This window comes from Mercenaria mercenaria, chromosome 9 (assembly GCF_021730395.1).
Source record: "Mercenaria mercenaria strain notata chromosome 9, MADL_Memer_1, whole genome shotgun sequence".
NCBI classification, from domain to species: domain Eukaryota; kingdom Metazoa; phylum Mollusca; class Bivalvia; order Venerida; family Veneridae; genus Mercenaria; species Mercenaria mercenaria.
Window position 1 is genome coordinate 22,032,969 of NC_069369.1, and position 27,705 is coordinate 22,060,673.

General features: G+C 35.0%; 1 protein-coding gene across 4 annotated transcripts; it reads left to right on the plus strand.

Annotated features, from left to right (window-relative positions):
* The first annotated feature begins 5,030 nt into the window (after positions 1 to 5,030).
* On the plus strand, positions 5,031 to 26,432 carry LOC123547811 (uncharacterized). Of its 4 annotated transcripts, XR_008372352.1 has the most exons (4): positions 5,293 to 5,457; positions 10,223 to 10,962; positions 13,635 to 14,436; positions 24,889 to 26,432. XR_008372352.1 is itself a non-coding variant. In XM_053551005.1 (3 exons), the coding sequence occupies exons 2-3, from the start codon at positions 10,269 to 10,271 to the stop codon at positions 14,108 to 14,110; spliced, it is 1,170 nt and encodes a 389-aa protein (XP_053406980.1). In that variant the 5' UTR covers positions 5,031 to 5,078; positions 10,223 to 10,268; the 3' UTR covers positions 14,111 to 19,319. The 4 variants fall into 4 exon arrangements, 3 of the variants coding, with proteins under 3 accessions (XP_053406980.1, XP_053406981.1, XP_053406978.1); XM_053551005.1 differs by lacking the exons at positions 5,293 to 5,457; positions 24,889 to 26,432 and adding an exon at positions 5,031 to 5,078 and having other exon boundaries at positions 13,635 to 19,319; XM_053551006.1 differs by lacking the exon at positions 24,889 to 26,432 and having other exon boundaries at positions 5,289 to 5,457; positions 13,641 to 19,329.
* Positions 26,433 to 27,705: the final 1,273 nt, after the last annotated feature.

Consider the following 27,705-nt stretch of genomic DNA (forward strand, 5'->3'; position numbering starts at 1 on the left):
TGAGTCTTGCCAATATCATTGGCCACACTTCCAAGTAAACCCAGCTGATTTGTTGGTATTCAGTTATTCTGAAAGTAAATTTAACAAAGAATAGCGTGGTACTTTGTTCTTTGATTTCTTGGAAAACACCATACTTACCTATATATTGTATACTGACATAACCAACCGAACAAGAGCCATGTCAGACATGGCTAATCCCCCCACTGGGCATATCATAATTGAAGGATGTGGTCCGCATCAGGGGTTTTAAGATGTGGAAGAAAGAATAAGTCAGTAGTGAGGTGGTTTACTGCTAAATTTTATTAAGTTTCATGAAGAGTATAGCTATGATGTTTTTCTATACGGCTACTGTAAAAAGAAGGAATGGAAAGCTAACAGGGAACAAGAGTGCCAGAATGTCACAATATATGCCCGTCAAAGCAAATTTCTTTACTCTAGCAGCTGTATTTGCAAATGGAATGTTAATTTTGTGGTTGTTTAGTAATCATTGTAAGTCTTTTGTTTTTTAAAGTCCACAAAAAAAACTCCTTACTAGGTAGAGATACCTTATATATAATAAAATTAATAAAATACACCTAAAACTGGAGAGTAACATCTATGCTGTACCACAGAAAAGTGGTCTTGTTTTTTCCCTAGGGTCAATTATTAAAATGTTACAATATAAGTTATTTATAGTAACAACTAAGGGAAGTTAATCTTTAAAAAAAAAAAAAAAAAAAAAAAAATTGCAAGTCCACACAAAAATCTTTATCAGGAAGAGACTGGTCAAAATACACCTCAAAATTGGATTTAGCATGTTTGTTGTACTACAGAAAAGTGGTCTCGCTTTTTCCCTACGACTAGTAATGAAAAAGTTACAATAAAAGCTATTTAAAGTAACAACAAAGGGAAGTAATTCTAAAGAAGGGAACTGCGCATGACACTTCATCTCATGATGGTGTATAATTGTGCCAAGTTACATCAAAATCCCTCCATGCATGAAGAAGAAATGCTTCGGACAAAGTCATTCTTGTATCTGACCTTTGGCCTCTAAGTGTGACCTTGACCTTAGGCCTAGTGACCTGGATCTTGCGCATGACACTCCGTCTCGTGGTGGTGAACATTTGTGCCAAGTTATATCAAAATCCCTCCATGCATGAAGAAGATATGCTCCGGACAAATTTTTTTAAGAAAATATGATAAAGGAGAATAACTCAAAAAAAGGCAAGGTAGAGTTATTGTTCTTGCACACTGCACTTCCTCCCAATGTGTTCTATCAGTGTATGAAGTTTGAAGAAAATCCCTCCAGTACTCTTGGGGTTATGCTCCGGACAAAATGTTTTAAGAAAATATGATAAAGGGAAATAACTCAAAAAATAGGCAAGGCAGAGTTATTGTTCTTGCACACTGCACTTCCTCCCAATGTGTTCTATCAGCGTATGAAGTTTGAAGAAAATCCCTCTAGTACTTTTGGAGTTATGCTCCGGACAAAATTTTTTAAGAAAATAAGATAAAGGGGAATAACTCAAAAAATAGGCAAGGTAGAGTTATTGTTCTTGCACACTGCACTTCCTCCCAATGTGTTCTATCAGTGTATGAAGTTTGAAGAAAATCCCTCAAGTACTTTTGGAGTTATGCTCCGGACAAAGATCGTTGCGGACGCACGGACGGACGGACGGACGCACGGACGGAGAGCATTTCTAATATCCCCTTCACCTTTGGTGGGGGGATAAATAAATATCAATAAATTGCTTTTAATATAAAGTTAAACTGTCCAACATTTCATATAAGAAAGTTTCTATATAATATAATCGTGTAAATTGCAATAACAGGGTGGTCGAATTTATCATCAGTCAACACTAAAAACCTGCCTATTTTATATACCCTTTTCAGGGCCTCATGTCGCACGCGCGCCGATGCTTAATTTAGACTTTAAGCAGTAAGAGCTTAAAGCTTTGTTACCGTGGACAATTTCTGATTATTTGGTATGCCGGAATCAGCAACAGATTTATCAAGGCACAAAGCATCTGGAGACTACCATTATGAAACGAACAGGAAAAACTTCACGAAGTGGTTAGAAGAAAAGCTGCTTTCCAACCATTATAGCCTCAGTGCGATCGTAATGGAAAACGCAAGTAATCACTCGGTGCAAGAAGAAAAATATCGTACTTGTAGGAAAGAGAAATTTAAATTAAATGACGAAACTTGAAATAAATCAATGTAATAAAACAAAATCGATGAAATTGTTCCAAATTTGATTTACAATATTTCGTCTTGTATTTCGTTTTTCAGGAATGTCTTCTAAAGCATTAGATTGCCTATGACGATGGTTTGTTGAAGCCACAACTTCTTGATCTGTTCAGACTGCATAAACCAGCACCATCAAACTAAAACTTATTCGACGCTATGGTCGTGAAGTCCTGTGCCTCCCGCTTTAGCATCCTAAGTTTGACGCCATACAGTCGATTTGATGTCCCCTTAAGTCCACTGTTCGTCATCTGAACTCTACTTTCAGGTTAGTGAAATAATAAAAGGAAAATTCCAACCACTCTAAATGTGAAAGGATAATGTCACTTTGCTTTGTTTATACACATGACCTGACTATTCATGACACACTGAATCCCGCCAATACTGTCTTTGCGGAGATTAGGAAGACCAGATGGCGATATGCTTCTGATCAGGTTGATAAAATGGAGGTATGCGATCATTACATGGGTGTAATACAGTCCAGAACCTGGCAGCGGACACGACAGACCCAAATGTCGGCATAGCAAGTATGGCGAAGTTGAATGAATTGTACTTGCTTTGTCAACGCTTGTTTACATTATGTGATGTCTAGGAAGCAGTATACAGGCCATAATTGTGATGAAACATATTATTATTATTATCTAATTGTTAATTGGTCATAAATTGACCAGGTCGGACTGTACAAGCTTATAACAAATCGATGCTTCATTCATGTGGATGGTTCTACTCAGGTACACGCCCGTGATGACAGAATGTACGGAGGGGCACCAGGGGTCTTTCTCCACCATCAAAGCTGGAAAGTTGCCATGTGCCTTATAATTGTGTCGGCGCAAAGCTAAACTAAACAAAAACAAAACAGAAACAAAACTTTTACACTGACATAACCCCGAATGATGAATATTAATGTCGTATAAATTTCAACAATTGTTGGTAACAAATACTTGTACCGAAAAAATCCTTTGTATTTTCCTCTAATATGCTGTCAGGAAACGTTTTTGCGTTTTATTGATACTTTGTTTTCTACCTAGAGTGATATCATTTCATTTTATTAATTCCCTTTTGGTCCTGTGAATTGCTAGTGTTCTTTCGGCAATCTCAGTTTCACGTATGCCCGACAGTCGTATAAAAGCATTGAATGCAATCACGCGCAAAAGAAAACAGTCTTCGTTTGATTGTGTTAGTTCATAACAGGAACTTATATGTGCAACACCCTTCACACCCAAATCACTTGCCTATCATACAGATTCATGGAATTTCAGTACTAATTTCTAGAGTGCATATTAAAATATTCAAATGGTCATAACAAAACAGACTGGATCAAAATTATTATAAGCATTTTTTTATGTTGAAAACTGTTTATCTGAGAAATCTTTAAATATGTATTTTGAAAGTTGTCAAAAAATAATGTATACATTTGTTTTTTTTTTTTTGTAATTTTGCTACAAAACAATATGGTTATGTTTATTGCCCCCTTTGATTTAAGAATAAAAACTTGGAGAACATTAAATAATGCCGGTATTGTGGCGATCGGTTGATCATTGGTATTATATCTGAAATCTGAAACTCAGCATATTCTATCATTTCATTCAAGGCCTTGTGCAGAGGAATAATTATAGCATAGATAAAACAGAGTTGATTAGACCGTACATTTGAAAGAATATTTAAATTTCCACCGCTCACATACACTTACGGCCATTTCTAACCCGACAATTTTGAATTCCGCTTTCTTGAGTATGCTTTAATGTATTACTAGTAGTTTGAAACTATACATAAAGTTGCTTGGCTACATTAGCTGTAAAAATAATTATCAAATTTTTCAACTATGACGACCCAGCAGTTTTGCGCCTGGCACGTGCGTGACTTTACTCAAGGAAATATTGGTAAGCAAAAATATCGATTTTTATTTTCATTTAGTTATTCTAGAACTCACCCTGAAAAAGCAACATAATTCAGCTGTTAAAATCAACTAAATTGTAATGATTTGGATGAATATCCAATTGCGCGACCGCGCAATCGGCATGTTGCAAGCCGGACATTCACGCAGACACGTAAGTGTATCGGATATTTTTATATAACGATCCTCGTGTTTTGACTGCAAATATTTACAAAATGAATCTGTTCACAATAAATTTCAATGCAAATGTACGTTTATCAGTGAAATTTTAATATTGGAATACTTTTTTACAGGTTATCCGAGCCTTTGTCCCTTGTGCAGAAATATAGGAATATCCCACTGGGTCATCTTGAGCTACGTGTTGTCGGTTCAGCATTCGCACTGACATGTATGACAGTTTTGTTTACCAGATCTACGATCTTCTCAACCTTTTACAAACGAAATATCTTGCGAACACCATACGCGAATTTTTGTGAAACAGGACCCAATGCAGCTTTCGGTCTTCCAGTGACTATCAACTTAGACATAAACATGTTACAGGAATTAATAGTGATTTTCTGGAAACAGTAAAACTGTATTATTCCGGAGAGGTACCTGCAAATAATATTTTTTTTCTGAACATACACTATAGTATTCCCTATTTCCATATAGTTTTATCGGAGTATTATTGCTTAAATTTACAGGACTTTGAACAGTACAGCACCGAGTATTCTACAATGACGGGAGCAATTCATGTGCTATGTGCCATCCTTGACAATAATTTCAAAAATAAAAAATAAAAGAAAAAATATATTTTCCTCTTTCGGTAGAGATGAATCCGCTCCTTTAGATCCTAGATCAACCGATCCGATTTCTAAAAGTAACGACTGTACACGGTGTCTTCTTGATTTATCATAGGGTAAGGGTATTTCCTACTTCCGTTTTAAAAGTTTAAATTTGCACTTGCACTAAAAGAAAGGTTAGTTTTCTTTTTATTTTGTTACTTTTGCAAGGTGTTTTAAATCGTTAGATATTGGCTGAGTAAATACCTGTCTGCTTTAACTTTGTATGCCTTTGTCGATTTTTCTTATATAAAACTGCTGCTACAAACATTTTAATTAGAGAGGAACGATGGCAAATGTCTGTCTCAAAACGTTTAACTGTGTCTGTAGAGCACATATTATATAAGCAATTATTTTTACAGCAAATGAACACTGCATCACCAATTTCTGATGTATTATTAGGAACGTGGATTATAAAAGCAATCACAATAGAATCAACCACCGTGGATGTTTCAATACAAAACATATTTTGAAACATACCTCAGCATGGATATAAGAGAAATCATTTTATTTAAGGTAATGAAAAAAAAACTGTTTGAGACTCTCCTTAATGCTATATCAAATAGAATCCTTATAATAAACAGAAGAAATTATTCGGGATTTTTTGCATATATTGTTTCCCTTTGTGAAGGTGCAAATGACCGTTGTGTTCTATTTATTTCCATGTGTTACATGGTATTTTGTAAAGTTCAGCTGTACGTAGGAGTAATTAGCAGGAATGAATAATAAATTTTCTTACATACCAGACGGGGATTTCCGGTATTTTTACCGGTGCTGGAAAAATCCATCTTACACCCCGGGGTGTAAGATGACTCTCGTGCTTTAAATGACGTATTACGAACTACATATATGTAGATGATTTATGTAGTTATTTATATTTTATTTCGAAAATCGGAATAAAAATCCAATACCTTGACAGTTCCTCTTTTTCCTGATAGTATATTTCTCGATTCAAAACACGTTATTTTATCAAAAATTCATAACGTTACGCTGCAACTGATAAAACAAAACCGGAACTAAACATTGTTATTTGTCTTTGAAACGTCATGACGTATTTCCTGTTTACGGACGTTGGTTTCCCGCGCTTTGTTTAAATACGCTGCTATAAGAAATAGTTCTAAAAAGAAAGCCGTTTGACTGACTTTATTTTTATTATTATATCTTGATATCGGTATGCAAGAAAAAGATTCTGTCACTGGTTATATGTGCAGATGGGAATATCCGGCTCTCGGGTAACTGTTTAGGCGGTAACTCGGTAGGAACCTCGTTACCGCCTAAACAGTTACCCTCGAGGCCGGAAATTCCCATCTGCACCTATAACCAGTGAAAGAATCTTATAACTTTAAATGTGTATCGCATTTTTTTCTTAAATTTCTACCCGCATAAAGCCTAAAAATTCTTTTGTTTCCGCTAACATGCTAAACAAATTGGGTAGGTAGGTCAGATTTTTTTGACGAGGGGAGGGGGGATATTTTGTATTAAGTGAGATTTTTCGGAACTTATTTTTGTGTCAAAAGATGAAATACAGATACATGTAAGCGGGTTATGCTTTTAGAGCATCAGTAAGTTGATTTCTAACTTCACTGACCATGTTTAAAGCATAAAGTTTAGTTTTGCAACTTTTTGTAAAAGGTTGAAAAAAATATTCTCCAAGGCCATAAAATATTAAAGGTCGGGCCAAAAATTTAGGGTATGTGGAGATACCGGAAACAAATATTATTTAAGCCTTACTTGGTCGGGTTGTGAAAGAAACTTTTTCACATAATTCAGTAATATCTCATATTCCAAATATAATATAAATATGGGTGTAATAGCTTCATAAAAGATACGTGCAAAATAGTACCGTACATATAGTAATACAATCTTTGTTACCAGAAAATGTGTCAACGTTTTCAGTTGTTTTTTTTATCAAAATGGTTAAATAACTTGCTGCGATACTTGAACAGCGGTCAGATGACGTAGTGTAAATAACGTGCATATAAAGATCTTGAAACTGTTTGAATTTATTAGTTTCATGCTACTTTACATGTTATAGTAGGCATATATTTACGATAAGGGGAGTTTAACGAGTTATATACAGCAATAAATTTATCAATAAAGACTGTTTAGTGTTTACTGTCATTTGATACATCGCCAAGTTGCACAACAGTTTATTTATTAAACTGGATAAATCAGTTACTTATACGGGTATAACGTAATATCAAATAAACGTGGAGGTGGGGTTTTACTTGAATCTTTCTTTTCATGTGAGGTAGAACGTGCATACTTATTAAATCAAGCGGGTAATCAAGGTAGTTCTGCACATTCTGGTCAAATTTTTACAATGTGGAATTTTATTAAACTCAAAATATACAAAAAGTTTGGGAAATACAAGATTTAGTTCCCGCTTTCATAGCCTTTAGTATTGTTTAATCACCTATTTGATATAATGCCTGCTTTTAAATTTCGTCTTTTAGCAGCTTCTGTGATATGCAGACTCCATACCACATATCCCCTCTCTAAATTCCAGTCTATTTAGTTTTATCTTTTAGGGCAAGCCCATTATTTTTACGGGGTACAGTACACGGCCGATCTGTGTATCAATGAAAGTTCGACGTACATCGCATTATGAAGATGTCTTCAATCGTCTCTGAACAGGCTAAATCAAACCAAGACTTCGACATTTTTATTTTTGTCTGTGTGTGTTTTGCGACCTTTGATGTTTATCTTTTCTTTTGAACTGTCCATTTCTACAATGGGTATTTATGGGAAAATTGTATTTTTGATGACGTTTACGCGTAAACAGTTGATTTTTTTTTTTTTAAATCTTGCATAGTTGCAGCTTTAACTATTTTATTTTCGATCATACGGCGTGATAAAATTGCATAGGTGTGTGTGCTTATTTTTTCACATTCTAAATATCAGTTAGAGTCTTACACTGAGCGGATGTTCTTATTTTGAATCATTTAAATCAAAACCGACATATTTTGTCAAAATGAGATCAAAGTAGGGAATTGTTTTGCCTGTAATGTCATTTAAGTCAAAGTCATCCTTTAAATGAGGTCAAATGGGGGAAGTGTTTTGCCTGTTATGTCGTTTAAGCCCAAGTCATCTTTAAATGAGTTCAAATGAGGAAATAGTCTTGCCTGTATTGTCGTTTAAGCCCAAGTTGTCCTTTAAATGAAGAAAATTGAGGGAATTATTTTGCCTCATTGTCCCTTAAGCCGAATTTATCTTTTAAATGAGATCAAATAAGGGAATTGTTTCGTCTGTATTGTCGTTTAAGCCCAATGCATTCTTAAAATGAGGGAATTATTTTGCCTGTATTGTCGCTTAAGCCCAATTTATATTTTAAATGAGATCAAATAAGGGATTTTGTGTCTGTATTGTCATTTAAGCCTAATTCATTTTTTAAATGAAGAAATTATTTAGCCTGTATTATCATTTTCGCCAAATTTATCTTTTAAATGAGGTCAAATGTGGGAATAGTCTTGCCTGTATTGTCGTTTAAGCCCAAGTCATCCTTTAAATGAAGAAAATTGAGGGAATTATTTTGCCTCATTTTCCCTCAAGCCCAATTTATCTTTTAAATGAGATCAAATAAAGGAATTGTTTGTCTGTATTGTCGTTTAAGCCCAATTTATCCTTCAAATGAGGAATTAGATTGCCTGTATTGTCGCTTAAGCCCAATTGATCTTTTAAATGAGGTCAAATAATGGAATTATTTTGTCTGTATTGTTGTTTAAGCCCATTTCATCCTTCAAATGAGGGAATTATTTTGCCTGTATTGTCGCTTAAGCCCAAGTCATCTTTTAAATGAGGTCAAATAACGGAATTGCTTTGCCTGTATTGTCGTTTAAGCCAAACTGATCTTTAAAATGAGGTCAAATAAGGGATTTGTTTTGCCTGTATTGTCGTTTACGCCCCATTCATCTTTTAAATGAGGCTAAATAAGGAAATTGTTTTGTCTGAATTGTCGTTTCAGCCCAAGGCATCTTTCAAATGAGGAAATTATTTGCCTTTCTGCTGTTTATGCCCAAGTCATCCTTTAAATGAGGTCAAATGAGGTAATTATTGTGTCTGTATTGTCGGTTAAGTCATATTTTATATAGTCAGATGGGTGAATTGTTGCGCTTTTCTTCTGCTTAATGCAGTGAGGTCAAATGAGGGAATTGTTTTGCCTTTCTGCTATTTAAGCCCCCGTGGTATTTAAAGAGTTCGAATGAGATCTTGTGAGAGATTTGTTTTGCAATAATGATAATAAAACCAGTAATACTTTTAATGAGGTCATACGACGGAATTGGTTTGCCTTTCTGTCGTATAGGCCACTGTCATATTTTAAATGAGGTTATATGAGGGAATTGTTCTGCCTTTCTAGCCATCCTTTAAATGAGGTCATATGAGGATTTTTTAACCTTTCTACTGTTTAAGGCCCAGCCATACTTGATACTTTAAATAATTCATATGGGAAGCTAGGACATTTCCTGTAAGGTCCTCAACGTATCGTTGAGACTTTTTTTGTTCGCCTTTTTAAACATTTTTACGTGACAGTTGAAACTTATGTCGACGCAAATCACTTATCTTGTTCGACCATTTATTTTATTGATAAGATAATGTTCTAATATACAGTTGTTTGAAAGACAATCCGAACATCTTACAGCCCGTTTTAAATAAACTCGTTTAAGTTCAGATCGAACTTTATCAGAGGATTCCTTCATTTTAGTACAAGTAAATAACATCGATAATGCTTGAATATAATGAAATACAAGCAGGCTTGATCAAAAGGATCGTTTTACAGATTTTATTAGTAGTTTTATTGTGATAAATCTGTTCAAAGTTTATATCAAATGTTAACTATAACCAGTACTTGAATGATGACCTTATAAATTTATGCAAAACAGTCATACTTAATGTCAATATTTGCGCATTTTATTTAATGTTAACATATTGATGGAATTAATTATCTAGTATTTATTTTTTTTTTAAATTTAGGCGTCATATTTGCAAAACCCAGATATTAGTTAAACGCCAGTTTTAAGGTATGACCTTTTCCCATTTTTAACATATCTTTAATAATTCCACTATTAGATATTAAATAATTACATCAGTATATTTTATAACCAACTTTGTTTTCATACATTTTTTAAAGACTGTCGCAATCCGTCCATTCTATGAGATAATGTTCTTTGTATTTTCATTGTACGACAGCTCACATTATGCAGGCTTATACTCATGTAACCGCTTGGCTTAAATTTATACAGTTCAAATACAAGGTATGGTAATGGATATGATATTTTTTCAGTTCAGAGGGATTCTACAACATTTCATTTTAAATGTGACAATTTACTATGGCTTCTAAAGACGTTAAATACCATCTAAAAAATGACACAAGTGGACCCTACCAGATTATAAAGGCTGGAAAATTTTGGCTTCTAAGGATTAGGGGGAAAACGAAACGAATTTCTTTTCTTGAAAACGCAAAGGACGTCTCCATTACCGAAAACATATTAGTGGCGGATGATGAAATCTTCGAAATAGACGAAGATGAAGACGGACAGATTTCGTTTGAAAGAGTGGAGGAGTTATCATACAAATCAAAAGACTCTAAACCGCATTTAAAAATGAAGGTAAAAGATGGGCAAGATAATTCAATTTTTAATGAAAACTTTGGAGAATGTCGAAAAATTGGCGCTACTAGAGTCGGTGAATTTGCCTTGCCATTATATGACGAAACGAGCGAGAATTTAAGTATAAACAAATTAACAATACATGACAATCGCAAAAACAGAAAAGAAAAACATCTGGCTGATTCTGAATTTATCAGGGAGAAAAGTGACAGAAGTGGAAAAGATCCTATAGAAAAAAAAAAGGTACAGCTCAAAACAGATGCCAAAAGAACTTCCTCCTTGGATTATTGTTCCGACCGAGATGATAACTTGGATAAGGGCCACGAGGAGTATATTTCTCTTGAAAACAGAAGTACTGAAGTAGATAGTACAAAGAAGGTTGAAACAAAACATTCCGCTCTTACAAAGTTGCAAGGTGGGTTTAGGTTTTCACATTTTTGTAATATTAATATCTTAAATGTTAATTATTTTAATGTCTTTTATACTCCCTGTATTCTTATCAAAGTAGTTGTCGTACCTTATCCATTTTACATATTTTACGTGTAATACAATATTCTTAACAACACGTTAAATGCGACGTGATATTATGATAAATTACAATAAGTGGAAGAATTCAGCTCAAAGATCATAACTCTATAGAAGGATTTAGTCTTGGCGCGATCCTTAGCAACGGAAGTAAAATTTCGCGCATGTTCACTCTACGTAGAGCAAAAAGACATGACCGCACACTACAAACTACGTTAAAGTTATATCACATTTCAATTAATTTCAAAAGTCTTGGGACCGCAAATTTAACAGAGAGGGGCGAGTAGCGGGAAGAGGTTATATATACACTCACATTCTTTATCTGATGTTAGACCATGATCTATTATTTCTTTGCGAAATTCTAGTTTATTATAATTATTCTATTATTTGAAGGTTAATTATTTCTGTTTAAGACATTAACGTCGAACTACACTTAACCATATTTAACAGGAGCTGATATATGGGTACTACAACAATAAATGACAATTAATTAAAGTATATGTAAGAACTGTAACTTTTTAACACTTATTTAAACAAATATAAACGTCGGCTGAGGTATGAATATGGATAGCTTTTTTAGAAAGTATTGTAACCAAATAAAGATATGCTGTCTTTCTTTCTGGCAAACTAAATCAAATTTATTTATAGAAATAAATCTTATCGAAGTATGATGCCGATTAGTGAAATAAATATAAAGTCTGTAAGGGACTTACGTGGTCGATTGGTTCAGATGGCTGGCTTCAAATCACTTGTGCTTCACTAACGTATATTCAAAACCTCCTTTGTCAACGGTTGTGTAATTATTTAGTGTGAGGAAGCCCACATTTTGGCTTACGGTAGGCTAGTGGTTCTACCCGGTTGCTCGCCTATGACAAAATATTTTGCGAGGGCACCTGGAATCTTCCTCCATCATCAGAGCTGAAAATCACCACATGGCGAGTAGATTTTTAGACTGTCCTCGCAATGCTACTAATTCCAAGGAATTCGGCCTGGTCAAGACTTAAAAAGACATTTATCCAGCCAATATCCCTTTGTTTCGCAAAAATCGGGTTGCCATTTAATGTTTGGCTTTACACGTTACCCTGTGCACAGCAGGTGCTGACGGACTATATTTTTAAGTACATGTAACGCAGACATTGCAAACTGGATTAAGATATTTTTGCATCGTTATTAAAGAATAACTAATGTCTTCTGCATTGTTTGACGAGTCTACAGAATGATATAAAACTGATATGAAAAAAAAATATGTATTAAAAATCATAGCTGTAGATTACTATCACTGCACAAATATAGAACCTAGAATTCAATTCTCTTCGATTTCCTTACTTGACAGATTAGATCAGTTTTACATATATGATATTTCTTAGCGTTAATCGGAGTATGGAAATTTAGTAGGGATGGGAACGAATACTGAAATAAATATTCGAATATTCGGTTTGCCATATTCGAATATATTCGAATATTCGGTTAGTTTTAATGGAAGCTTTAAATATTTATTAAGTGATTGGCATATACACAACGTATTACTTTGTTTAAAGCGTGGATCATCGTAAATAAGCCAAAAAATGTTTGTTCCAGGTAACCCGATCCTTCATAGCAAAACCCGCCGAATCTAGCGTTTCATTTCACGATTCTGTCAGTATAATCATGAACATATTTACGCTTCAAAATGATACAAAAAATCAAAACGATTATAATTTAGACCGTCGCAATTTTATCTAAATAAAGCAGGTCGTCCCATTTAAACACGTGACGCGCTGTTGTATTACCGCCGCCATTTTGAAAAATTTCAATCGGCGTGTAGATATCGTCGTGTAAAAAGCAAGTAAGGCAGACTAAAACCTTCTTCAACATGAACTTATGCATCAATCATATGTTTTTCTTGATTTTATTATTAACTACTTCAAAATTTAATTCGAATACGGCCGATTGCGGATGAAAACCGATTCTGCGGATGGTCTGAAACGTCGTACAAAATATTGTGAAAAGATCGACAATATCTACAAGTTTGGTATTGTTTTCGAAAAAAAAATCTACAACTTGTTACATAAAACCGGCGCCAATAAAAATGAACAAAAGATAAAAAGATATCACATTTACGCCTGATACAAACTGTTAATCCGTAGCGATGACCCCAGGTAATTATGCATTGCAATTTTCTTGTTAATTGGGCATCTTTTGACATGCATCTGACACATTGACGCCTGTTGCAAACTGTTAATCCGTAACGATGGCCCCTGCCAATTATGCATTGCTATTTTCTTCTTAATTGGTCATCTTTTGATACGCGATAAATTAACATGACATGGTTTTATTCTGTAGAATTAGCATGCTCATATTGCCCAAAATCAATGATACTTATTTAAAAAAAAATTACAATAATTTACGAATATTCGAATTTGATTTTTATATTCGAATATTCGACCGATTTTCGAATATTCGTTCCCATCCCTAAAATTTAGTCAACAACAGTTTTATATAAGTATCTCTTTTATCGAGTGAAACGCATTACATGACGTTAGGTAGTATAAAAACATGTAAATATCTTACTATCATTTTAAGGAGCAGCTGTAAACAGTGGGAAAACAGTGACCAAGATAAAAGAGAAAATACAAATTGACCGAATGGCTTGGGAAGTGATATCCACCCGCCACTTTTCAGAACTAGAGCAGCTGAAAACGAATTTTGACGAATTTAGATATGACTACGAGACAATAATTGTAACCGCAACTGGAACTTCAGATGTCTTGGAAAGTCGGTTAAAAGAACTTAGAAAACTTATTGAAAGGTTTAACAACAAAGAATACGGAGAATTGTGCTGGGTAAATGTCCGTGTATCTCAGGACGTTTTCGCTTTGTGCAATGAAATTGAAAGTTTAGTTGGATATGAGTGCTGCATGTATGAGCCAAGAACGCAAAAAGTGATTACGTACTGTAATACGTACGAAGATATACTGAGAGCAAAGCATTTGCTAGGACTTAAAACTGGCATGATAAAACCTATTGCAAACAGCAGGCGAAGGAAAAGAATAGAATAAAAGAGAAGGAATAAGAGTCGGTTTGTCAAATGTCTATGTCACAAATTGAGTTTCTTTGTTACATCTGTCCTTTGTATTTTGTGTCTATAGCACAACGTCAAATCTATCCAAGGTGTCAAATTTAAAATTGGAATATTGCCCGCTTTGAGAGCGTTGATCAGGCTGTTTTATAAATGTTAAAGTGCTTCCAGATACATTCCATCTTAGTTGTTATATTTCTATATTTTGAGGTCATTCAGCACGCCATTTTTGCTTTGATGCTGATACTGTTACTTTTCCAGCTGGAACGTTTCGGCTTGGTAGTTCCAATACTCTCGCATTCGTAGGTTTGTATATTGTTTAAACACCCTTGATATTGTGCATGCTTTTTAATTTTGTCTTTTGACAGATTCTATGATAGGCATACTTGACAACCCGGAATCCCTTCTTGAAATTCTAGTTTATTTGGCTTTGCCCATTTCCCCCGTTTAATTCAAAAGGAGATTATGCGCCTCATTTTATGGAATTACACTTCATTCTATCATTGAAGGTTCCATGTGTACCACTGTACACATCTTCGGATTGATCTAAAAAGTATTCTTGGTACTCAGGGCTGGAAGGCGTGTATTTCCACTTCATCGTCCATGAACAGGCTCAGTCTAACTGGGTTTATGGCATGCTCATTTCTGTTATGGTAATTAGATTATTACAAACATTATGATCCATACATTTTCTTTAGAGTTAGAGTTAACCGTTTTCCGTTTCCTTTTTATGTACGATATAGGACACTGTCAGGATACTGGTTATATGACCCAGGGAAGTGCCTACGCCTTTAGTATCTTAAACAATGGTTTGGGTCCAATAGCTAAGGTGACTATGTCTTGAACTAGCTGACAAACGATGTAGAATGTCCTTTGTTAAAACGTAGAGCTGGTGTGACCAAATATCTCGTATATAGAATTTTCCTCTGGCTACCTTGCCTAAATGATTTGTGTACCAATGATTCGTAAATTATTTCTATTATGAACTAGACAATTTCAGGGATCAGGCAAATCACTAAATGTTTCAAACTAACAACCTTCAGTTAACATGTAATAAGCTCAAACTCATATAGGCTGGAAACTCTATACTTGACTGGTCTTTTTGTTGAAGTTCCCGTCTGACAATGTCTTTGAATCAACAACACACGAGTCCTATCGCATAGATGCTCGGCCTCTGTCCTCTCAACTCTACATGATCGCCCTGACTCCTGGATGCTCAACGCCTATATGCTATCACATGTAGCATTCATTCAACTACCATATAGGTATATCCCTGATGCCTTGGCTGTACTTCGCCAATAACGCTGAACCGTCTATATGCTGGAACTCTCCTACTATCTCAGAAGATTACCAAACTCTGGGTGTCTGTCTCAGCTTTCCGATGCTCAGCCTATATCTGCTATCGTCTATAGTATTCAACTACCCTTAAGGTAAAACTCCTATGCGCTGGCCCTATAGCGCGAAACCTTGTTGAAATTCTGTAGTCTGTGAACTTGAAACGTCTTCTTTTTAATAATTTATCCTCCCTGACTGCAATAGTCTCCTTATCAAGGTACTGGGATAAATTATTAGTTGAATCCTCGATGTGTCTTCTTCAACCGCTGGATACCTAATGAGCTCTCCTTCTTCTTCGTATAAGTTTATTTATACTCGCTGCCGGGAGACCCATATGAGCGAGAATATTTATGCGCCATCGTCTTCATCGTAGAGTGTCGACGGGCGTCTTTTCATGCTGATCGGTCGTAATCCTCTCGGAGTACCATGTTCTGCGTTCGTTGACAACTCTGAACTGAGGAAGGTAAACCACCCTTCTTAGGACCACTGCTCCCGCCCTTCGTTGCAACTCCAACAGCTGACCTCAATATATTTATGACGACTTCCGGTGGAGCTGCATGCCTTCTCCGCGATGTGCGCGCGGCGGGAGTTAATGAGCTCTCCGTCATCCATCTACCTATTTATACCCCAGCAGACGTGCGATTTTTAGAACTTGTTTCTGATTGGTCCAAATTTAAACATAACGTTTTACAACGAGCACTTGCTCTATCAAATACCTGGTTCCCTTAAACTTCAACATAATTAACCCAAATCAGCCGCAAATGGCCCAAATTCCATTATTCACAGCAATTCAACAATAATTATAGCAATGCCAACCTGAAAAGGGAGTCAAGCACTATCTCTGCTTATGTGTTACGTTATCAATATATCAAACATACAAATTATTCTGACAGACGCCGTAAATTCTGTTATGTCGAACATTTTTCACTATTTTCAAAATTGCTTGGCTGTAATGTTTAGTATTAAAAAAGAAGTTTATTTTACTATTTAATCAGATTTAAGCAATTATTAATCTTTGACATGATCAACGTATAAACAATAATTTCATTGTACGGATTAGAACATTTAGATTTGGCTATTGTCAGGGTTATTATAAAATAACAATACAATTCTTGTCTTTCTTACACAAGGGGTGTACCGTCTCGGTCGCCTAATGGTAAATAACCCACTTCGTTTGCGGGAGGTGGTTGGTTGGCTCCATGACCGCGTCATACTAAAGACATGAAAATGGTTTGAGTAGCAACCTCACATTGCGCTATAGTTCAAGGAAAGGTCAGTCCAGTGTCAGTATTATGTTGCTGAACGAGGAATTATGTCATTTTTACAGCCTGATTTTCCAGTTAGGCTGCACGATAAAGTTGCACTTTACTTTATTGTAAAATGTACCTGATAATCCTTAAAAATCTAATATTTAAAGGCAAATTTTACGCGAATGTATTTTAAACAAACTAGCTGGGATATTTTTATTTGTAAAACATGGCCGTAATCATTTTCAAGTATTATGTGATATCATATTTCAGTAAATTTCTCCTTTGTTCGATGGACTTTAAACATTAAGCTGACAATTTGTCTTAAAATAAAAATGACAGGGCAATTCCGAGCTTAGATTCTGATGTCCAAAGATAGAAAACAGATCGTCTAACAATGCAGTGTAAACATATGAGAGGAGTAACATTTATGGAGAGAGATGGTACCTTTGATATAGACCTTAAGCTGACAATCCCCTCTCTAGGGATATTTCTACGCTATGATTTTCTTAAAGCACATAGTATGAGCTATCATTCCAGAAATTCTGCTATCTGGCAGCCGGGTTCTTTTCACGTTACAGCCTACTTTATACGTTACCATCAATATTTTTTAGAAAATACTGACTGGCACACTACAGTTAGCGATAAATGGTTTACTAGCTACACAATATGTCAATATATAAAGACAGAATATACAGATTTACATTTTGCAGGTCAAATTGACGCTTAAAGGCATCAAATGTTATCAAATTTGTTACGTTATCAAATGTACTTTACCAAAAAGAAAATATAAATATGTGATTTTATATTTTATTTGAAGTGTCAAAAAAGAGGTTGCGGTTATAACAGATGAGAGCTTGACATAATTATATCAGTTGTAAGATATTTCTAATTATTACGAAAAAATAAGCGGTAATGTATAATAGTAAAGAAGATGAAATAATATAATGTTGACAATATGAGCTTCAAATTTATAATAATTATTTTTTTTAAAAAGTCGAACAAATATTTGGGATATTGTAAAATATTTTGTTTAAACAGATATGTAACATGTACAAATTCCATAAATGTGTACTATATATTTTAAAACATATAAATATATTACAAGATATAATTCTATGTAACGAAAATTACTAATTACACAAATCATATATAGTTTTCTTCAAACGGAATTTACACTCAAGATAAACAAGAAAAATATGTTTCATGTGAAATGACTCTGATTTCATTGAGTGAAAAATAAAATAAATAAATTACAAATGTGTGGAATGATTTGCAGAGAGTGAGTGCTCAAACTTGCTTCATATATATGACACCTTCGAATTATTCAGTCAGTGATAATATTACAGTCCAGTATATGATAAAAACGTCAGTAGATGCAAGTAATGAAATATATTATAGTGACATGTGACTCGACTATTGCTAAGAAGGCATATTCTTTGGTTCTGCTGTCTAGAGATGGACTTGGTAACATAATTGTTAGAATGGGTGTGTTTCACACAATCTGCTCTATATTTGGGCCTGTATGAAAATTAATGAAGGACAATGGTCTTACAGAACTTGTAATAGAATCAGGAATTTGTTCTAGTGGTTCACTTGATAAAGTATTACCAGGTAAACGCAACAACCGTACCCTAAATGTACACAGCACTGTAATGGAAACTCTTGAACGTTTGCGTCTATGCAAGTTTGAAGAGGCAAAACCAGCAATATTACGGAAACGGACTGAAAGTCCATGCAAAGGTGTTTGAAATAATAAATCTCCTGACCTTAAGGAATATTTCAACAGACATGGGCAGTTTAAATCAGAAAGGGTGAAAGTGGCAAAAACTGCTAAATTTTGATTAAAGTATGTAGACATAATTCACTTGATGTTGTTGCTCATCAAAGCAACACAGATTAATGCTTTTGTTTTACATACAGCAACTGCGTAAAAACTGTGCAGTTTGTTCTTCGCATTTGATCGCAATAATGATGCTCGCTACCTCCTAGTTTACCGGTTGATATTGATGAATATTGATCCAGGTGCAGAAGAGCTGAAAAAACAACAAAGATGAAAAATACTGTGTGTTGTCTGGTATTCCTGTAAAATCGGAAGTCGCTCATGACCTTAAGACAACTGAAATGTGTGAAAAGACAACGGATGGATTACCAAAAGAAGATTGACTGAAAAATCAGTTCCTTTTCAAGACCCCATTAGGAGAAGAAAACTCAAAACATTTGCCACAGCTGAAGTTAATATACTCAAAACAAAATACTACAAATAAGAGCAGAACGCAACGTGTATGGACAGTTGGTACTTTTGGCTGTTCAGCACAGCATACATCTAGAATTGACACTTTCTTTTCCTCTAGGACCTATCCCCGGGCCGTTATAGACACTGCGAATGGAATGGCTATGAAAACATACAAGTCAAAACTACTTCACTATGTAAAGGTTGTAGCCGTCCAAAAAAGACGACATTGTTTTGTTGATTAACACTAACGCCCTGCTGCAAAGCTTAGTAAGTAACCATCCCTGCAACATTCCAAGACGTAGCCAAAGTCAACTACCTTAGACAGCTCGTGTCGATTTTGTAACTGACACTCACAGTCCTCAGTCGATCAAATCATATCAGCGTGGAAGACGTAGATCTTCTCCGAAATTCTTACTTGTCAGGAGTGAAAACCAAAGTACCATGTGACTGAAAAGCATTTATGTCAAATAGTGAAAACAAAACACAGTTGGTCTAATTTTCGAACAATGAAAATGTGATTCCAATGCACCAAAGATGAAGAAGAAGACAACTGTATTTTGTCAATGGTGAAAAGTGTTATTTACTCACAAGTGAAGATAGGAACAAAGTTCAAGCTCGACCTTATATACCGTATCACTGTCTCTATACAAAGGAAGAAGCAGACACAAGAATAATATTCATTGCATGGAAATCAGTACTACTAGCACTACACGAAAGGCGAAAATCCAAGTTAGATCCCCAGATACAGACGCGTTTATGTTATTGGTGATATCTTCAAAAATACGAAGTACTGTTGTTGTTTTTTTACACTTGAACAAGCAATAAGAGACACCATTTAAATGCTCACATCTTTATAAGCAAGGGAGAAAGAATCTGCTCAATTTTTCCTGCAACACACTGTCTGGCTGGTTGACACAATAAGTGTTTTTGTTCACACAGCGAAAGTAACACCGCTCAGATTAGTAGAGAAAAACCAGGTGTATGTTTCAACATTAGCAGAAGTAGTTTACATCACTGATCAGATGACCTCTTAATGGCATCTATGCAATCTATGGACTGAAAAATACAATGACATCAACAAACTTAGTATATTATGACAGGTTTCTTGCAAAGTATCAAGTACGTGCTGGCAATGTCCCGAGCAAATATAATGGCATGGGCATGAGTCTATTTCAACTGTGCCAATTGTCACTTAAAATGCACACAACACGTGTGAAATATCAATTTACCCAATTATACCAAAAGTAGATGAAAATGGATAGAAATTTGGATCAGAAAATGTGTTGAAATATGACTGGTGTTCCGATAATATAGAGCTTCAAGAACTAGCTGAAATTATCTGTGACACATCTGCAACATGTGACTCTAATAACTCTGATACAGACTATGAAGAAATAGAGATGACCTATATAATTGACACCATATACGAAACACAGTGATTATGATGACTTAGGTGACTGAACACCGCAACTTAATTGTTTCACAATTTAGATTTGTGTGAATTTATTTGGTTTAACAGATAAGCGGTTTTACGCGTGTATTTTTGAGTTACTAAAACAAATATTCAGTAACGTATCGTAACGTAGGTTACAATGTCAGTGCTGTGCTATGTGCATGTTTATGTCAAACTAGTTCGAACATGATAAGATACTCGCATTATTAAAGTTTGAAGATCAATATAAGGATTATATAAACAATCTATTGACTGAGAAATGAAAATATTATATCGTGAATTTTAGTAACGTATATAATGGTAACGTACTTGTTCTTAAAATGGCTGAACGATGAATACGTAAATATTAATGTAATGTGTATCTGAAAATACTCTAATTTAGGCATATCTGTTATTTTCTGACAATTAAACCGATTGAATTAACTAATATGAGATTTTTTTATGAAACTTATGGTAACGTAAATTACAAAATGAATTGATCGATTGAAAGAAGAAAACTAAACGGGAACATTCACAACAGTATATTCTGCATATTACTAAACCCACTTTCTAATGATTTTGGTTGTTTCTACCATATAAATCACCACACTCCAGTTTTATCATTTATTAAATAATTGTTAAGGTAACGTAAATAACAAGCTGTAACTCATAGAGAACCCGCTTGCCAGATGGCAGAAATCAGAAATATGATCTACATACAAGGGGCTTCAAAACTAATGGGTTCTACAAAAATCCTTAGAGGGAGGGGGAGGGTTTCACCTTCCAGCTCTAGGCCTAATATGAATTCAGAAAATCACAAAGAAAGTTATATTTGGATACATGGTTTTTATTGTGGCTGATTTCTGCCTGTTTGCGGGACGAATACACGATAACACGAAACTCGACAAAAAGGTTTTTTGTCGAGTTTTCGTGATGATATGATTAATACATTATTTTTCGAGTTTTCGTGTTGTTTTTTTCGCCCCGCCGACACGAAAACATGACAAATACTTTCGAGCCATCTCTAAAACGTAGATATAATTATTCTGAAGCCAGTGGCAGAGGGTTTTAGCAGCATTTTTTAGATCACTAATAGAAAACCACCTTTTTGAAGAGTATTAAATTTTTACCATAAACCTACTTTTAATACAATTCTTAGGAGGGCGTAGGTTCAAGCCCTACTGGGACCAAATTTTTTTTCCTTATTTTCCTTTTTTTCTAGTACATTTTTACTTCTTTCAAGACTTATTATTGATTTCTTGTACAAAAATGGAAAAAGATGAATCTTATAAGCGATTTCTTGGTGTTCAAAGTGAATTTACTACTTAAACAGAAGGGGTAGAGTTACACATCTTTAAAAATATTGAGTTACACGCGGTGAAAGTTATCTATTTTGCTTTCACTCTTAGATTACATATTGTGGAAGAAATTTAGGTTGGTTTTACGTCTGCTCTAAGGTTATTTTTAAATGGAGAAAGCAAAATCCAAAACAGAAACACAGCATTCGACCTAATTTTCTCAATGTTGAAGTATGAATTCTGTCCCATTAAATCCGTTTACTTGAGGCACCATAGAAAAAATGAAATTGACATTTTTATTTTGTGTTTTATAATTGTTTACCAATAGTTTAATGTTTCTTTTATTAAAATTAATGGTAAAATGAGTTCTCTGCAAACGTTTTGGACAGTGGCTATCACTTTAAAATTTGTCTCTACTTGAGCTTGAGGAGATACCATAAGTAATACAAAATTTATAAAAAACGGCACGGTAAAAGTTGTTTAAAATTGCAAAATAGTGCAAAACACTGTTACTTTTCAGAATATACCAAGCAAAAGCCATTTTGTAAACATTACTATTAGTGCTCTAATACTTTGGGGACTTGAGAAAATAAACTGTACAATGATCTTTATCGCTTTAAGCATACGAAGTGTATGTATAACAGGCCCGGATCCAGAAATGTTTCATTGATGTGGGTGAGGTTGTGGGGGGACACCAGCTAAGAATGAAATTCGCAACGGCGAGCCGAGTAAGAATGGGTTAGGTGGGTCAGAGCGTATCCGCCATGAAATGTTTGAAATATAGGTATAAAATTGTGGACTTTGCTGCATTTTTTAGTTCAACGTTTGAGGTACGAAGATGGTTAACCCCTCCTGACAATGGTGTCACAGGGTCTCTCCCAGGTATTTTTTTAAATATAAGTATAAATTGGTGACTCCTGTCGCTTTTTTAGTGAAAAATTGGAGGTAGGGAGATCGCCATGCCCTCCTCTTCTTGGGCTTGGGACTCAGAGGTATTCCCGCGGAAATTTTGAAATATATGTATGAAATTGTGCAATTTCAGTGCCAAAATGCTTCGGTGCAACTTTGATGAGAACAGGTCACTTCCCAGTCGACTGTCCGGGCGTGGTTGCACGGTGTTGAAAACAGGCTCCGAGCCTGCATAGTTAGAAAAACAGTTAGTATAATACAGGACCTCAATAAAGAGTAATTTATTCAAATAAGCTCCATTCTTCAATAATTATAATATAATAATTATGATATTGTTCTTATAAAACACAAAACGTGCGGCAGAATACACTTTTTGCTGGGCACACATACGACGAGATGATTGGAATTCTGCATTTTCGTCATTGGATCAAAATTAGGTATATCGAATATTCATCATGCTATTTTATTATTAGGTAACAGCTAACTCGCCATTTTCGTACTCTGTGGAGATATCAAAATTTAAAAATAAAACTGTCAAAAATACAGGCACATTATCAAAAAAATGTTAGTGTTATTCTTGTAAGAAATTGCTAAAAACATAAAGTGGAGATGAAGGGTAAAAAGGCAATCCTTATTCTTAAACTTTTAATTTCTGTCTAGTTGTTTGGCATATTTTTGCATGCAATTATGTTGTGTTCCCTTCAGTAATTCGTGTGCGATATCTAACGGAAGACGCCGACACGAAACCACGAAAACTCGAAAAATTAAGTATTTCTCGTGTTTTCGTAATTAGATATTTGCCGTGTTTTCGTGGCGGCGGAGAGAAGTCATGACAGCACGACCAATGAAGAGTGCCAACACGACTTATTCGTACCTGCCAAGACGAAAACTCGACAAATAAATATGTCGTGTCGGCGCCCTCTAAACGTCGTGTTTTCGTGGTACCGCCAACACACCAACACGACATGCCATAAATCAACCACCATAGTTTTAATATTTTCTTTCTTTTTAATATTTACGAAGTCCATTCAATCAATCTGACTAAAGTACATAGCCTATTACGCTACGCATAGGATCTGACAACGAGCTATTGATAGCCTCGTTCTGACGACCCTTCCGCTAGCCAATCCAAAGCTAACTTACAACATTCTGCAAGCTTTTAATATCTACAATTTTTACGTTGAAAGATGTCAGATATCCGGTTAGCTCACGGCATTTGCTCTGTAAGCGAGAGGTCCCGGGTTCGAGCCCTGGATTGACTGCAATTTTTTCTTACTCTTTGACATTCGAACAAGTTGTCTGATTTGTTCAAATCAAAATAGATTTGCGAATTCAAAACAAAAATAGCAATAATGCCTTGGAAATCCAAAGTATACAGAAGACGAATGTGAATGGGTCGTTCTCAGATCTTCGTTTTAGAAGATCAAGAACTTTAGTCAGATTGTCCATTCAATATTCATGGATCCATTCAATATTCATGGATAACAGAGTTCTGCTTTAGCCCGGTGGACGCTTCATAACCTCTTTTGGACAGTATAGTTTGCTTATATGTATTGGATAAACTTATAAAGATAGAGCTTAGACCTGTGTAATGATGAATTGATCACATCTTTAAATAGCTCTTAACTGGTTTAATGAAGTTACATACGTGTAAAGAAGTTTCACAGTTTCACGTAATGCACTGTATTCCATATGTGTTACTCTGTTATATTTGTAAATATTATGTATGTAATACATTAGTGACACTAAAATAAAGAGTATATTCTTTCATACGTATAAGCTTTTTAGTAATATAGTGCCTATGATATCACCAGTGTAATCAACGCATGTTATCTCAAGATAAAATATACTTTTGGTAAAGCATATCATCAGTTAAATAAACTTATATTACATTGAATTTCTAAAATTGTACACGAACCATACAAAATTTGAATTGTTGGATACGCATGTTTTAAACATATCAGTTTTATAAGTACTAAATATAAGTCAGATGTAAATTAAAAAATTCATTTTATAAAAGTATATGTAATAAAGGTCAATTCTCCTTCATTCCTTCTTTTTACACAACAAATTTGGAATAATTGTTTTTTTTAATTCTTATATACTCTGAATTTGAAGAAAGCTGAAATTGATTAAGATTTAAAGAATGATATAAAAGACAAAACAGACAAATTCAATTAAAGTCTCATAATATGTTTTACAATTCTTTGAATTTTATCAGATACATTCTAATTTTATACACATCTTAACATTGATACAGTCCAGTGACATTGTTTGATATATGATTGTACTCTAATCCAGGCTGTGATACCGTATGGCAGTAAACAAGTCCAGAGTGTGATAAGATGTGAAAGTTATCAAGTCCTGAGTGTGATACGATGGTAGTAATTATGCTCTTAGCATGATTCAGTGGAAGTAATTCATCCAAAGTGTGATACGATATGGCAGTAATCCAGTTCAGAGTGTGATGTGATATGGCCGCAACCAAGTCCCGAGTGTGATACGATGACAGTGATCCTGAGTGTAATACGATGGAAGTAATTAATCCAGTCAAACTGTGATACGACAGCAGTATCCAGTCCAGAGTGTAATAAGACAGCAGAATAATCCAGAAATTAGTGTGATACGACGGCAATAATCCAGTCCTAGGTGATTTCCTGTAAGTGAAAGTTCATTCCTTAATTGGCAGTGGATTAACCATAGCATGCAATCTTTACTATACAAATAGTTTCTAATGAATTAGTTATATTGTAAATGCAGTTATAGCATAATGTTATTATACTGTCAACTATAAAAGATTATGAATAAATTAATTTTGTAAATGTTGTAAACATATTTTATTTCTTGACAAAATTTTAATCACCAGAGCAACTTTGATAATTCGTAGCTCTTTTTGCAAAATGTCGAAGTATTACATTCATGATAAGATCAGTTAAACCAAAGGAAATTTACTACAAAGGAAATCTTTATATATAGTTTTTTGATTCTGCAAATATACCAGTGCAGTGTCGTAGAAGACAGACATCTATGTAATCTTTATGACAATAAATAGTCCGCGTAAGTGTTACAGCTCCACTGGATCTTTTTTTTTTTTACATATCACGATTGAAATGCAATGTATGTCGTTTCCGCACAGACAACATCTGCGTTGTAAAACTTCAAAACGAGTGCGAAACTGTTCTCGTCAGCTCTTCCGCTTTTCGCCAACCAATATAACAGCAGATTCTATTTAAGGTGGCAGGGGAGTCCAGATTTGCGAATTCTACATTGACGTGTGGGTACCAGTGTTGAAATATCCATAGAAATCTCGTTTTTGCTTATTTTTCTTTGAAACTACTATGGACCATTGCAGATACTATAGACTACATAAAGACGACTCTCCGGTCCTATGCACCTGTCGCTTTCCATGCCAGATGTAGTGAAATTTGGCCAAATCACCCAAATTTTATAGACCAAAATTAGCCTAACCGGGCCTCACTTTGAACTCTGCCATTCATCCATTTTATATTTTTAAATCCAATTTCGTAGCATATATGTATAGTGCGAACATATATGCATACCCAGGTGGTGTGGAATGTGTCTCCCAACCACCACTTTATTTCCCTAATTTTCACTTGAAAAAAAGTGGATGGATGACAGCCGAGCGTCTGACCGACTTTTTGTTCTGACGTTTATGTTTTAGCCTCAACCGGAAGTACGGAGCTAGGAATTTTAAAACACCCGCCATGTAGAATCATTAACCGTTCCTCATTCCCCAGATATATTAAAGAATCAATAATGATAAATAACCAGTAAGATAGATATGCCTTTATATCTACCCTGTCCTGTTTATACAGAAAATCGACCGGGGCCAAACTACGAAACCGCTCCCCTTCCACCTTAAGTTTTTAAGATGTTTAAATAAAATAAAATGTAACCTGTCCTGAATCCTAAGACCTTTATAGTGATATCAACTGAACAAAAAGTGTTGCCGTACCTTACGAGATAGCCGGTGAATAAGCCAACAAATGTGCCCACCCTTCCACGCAAAAATCAGCCAAAATTTGCATTCTGAATCAAAGTAACCCCGAAAAACGATTTACTGCCTTTAAAGTTAATTTAACATGATATTTACATTTTAAAGCCTTTCAAATGTTAAAACCATGCACTTTTAACATAATTTTGGTATACAAATGCAGATTACCGTACTTATCCTATCGGGACACCCCTTAAAGGCCACCCATCCATCCTTTGGGGCCACCCCAGCCACTATATAGCTTAATGGCATTGCTAGATATAGACACATGTGCTGCTTTTAAACAAAATGGCATGAATAGTCATTATATAGGCACTATTTTCTTCTTTTGGCCGTTTTATGATACGAATCCTACTGGCTGGGGGTCCTTAGCTTCATTTTTATATGACCACCTACTGCCATTTTGGGACTCGCTAGGCCGAATTTAGTACTCAGAAATGAATAAAAACCACTATAGGTTACAGTTCATTCCGTAATGGGTTTAAATACATGCAAAAAGTCAATATTTGAGTGGTTTAAAAATTTGTCTACTTTCCTTAAGGTGGCAGGGGAGTGCAGATTTGCGAATTCCACATTGACGTGTGGGTACCAGTGTTGAAATATCCATAGAAATCTCGTTTTTGCTTATTTTTCTTTGAAACTACTATGGACCATTGCAGATACTATAGACTACATAAGACGACTCTCCGGTCCTATGCACCTGTCGCTTTCCATGCCAGATGTAGTGAAATTTGGCCAAATCACCCAAATTTTTTAGACCAAAATTAGCCTAACCGGGCCTCACTTTGAACTCTGCCATTCATCCATTTTATATTTTTAAATCCAATTTCGTAGCATATATGTATAGTGCGAACATAGATGCATACCCAGGTGGTGTGGAATCAGTCTCCCAACCACCACTTTATTTCCCTAATTTTCACTTGAAAAAAAATGGATGGATGACAGCCGAGCGTCTGACCGACTTTTTGTTCTGACGTTTATGTTTTAGCCTCAACCGGAAGTACGGAGCTAGGAATTTTAAGGTGTCGGCCCGGTACAATTTCTCCTTCTTTGCTGTATAGTAAAACAAGCACTTTTGGACATGGATTGTGAATTTCTCAACA

Excerpts from the sequence above, each read along its gene's own strand:
- LOC123547811 (XM_053551005.1), top strand. The coding sequence starts at position 10,269 with ATGGCTTCTAAAGACGTTAAATACCATCTAAAAAATGACACAAGTGGA. Across the intron at positions 10,963-13,634 it reads CGCTCTTACAAAGTTGCAAG|GAGCAGCTGTAAACAGTGGG; the intron begins GTGGGTTTAGGT and ends TATCATTTTAAG.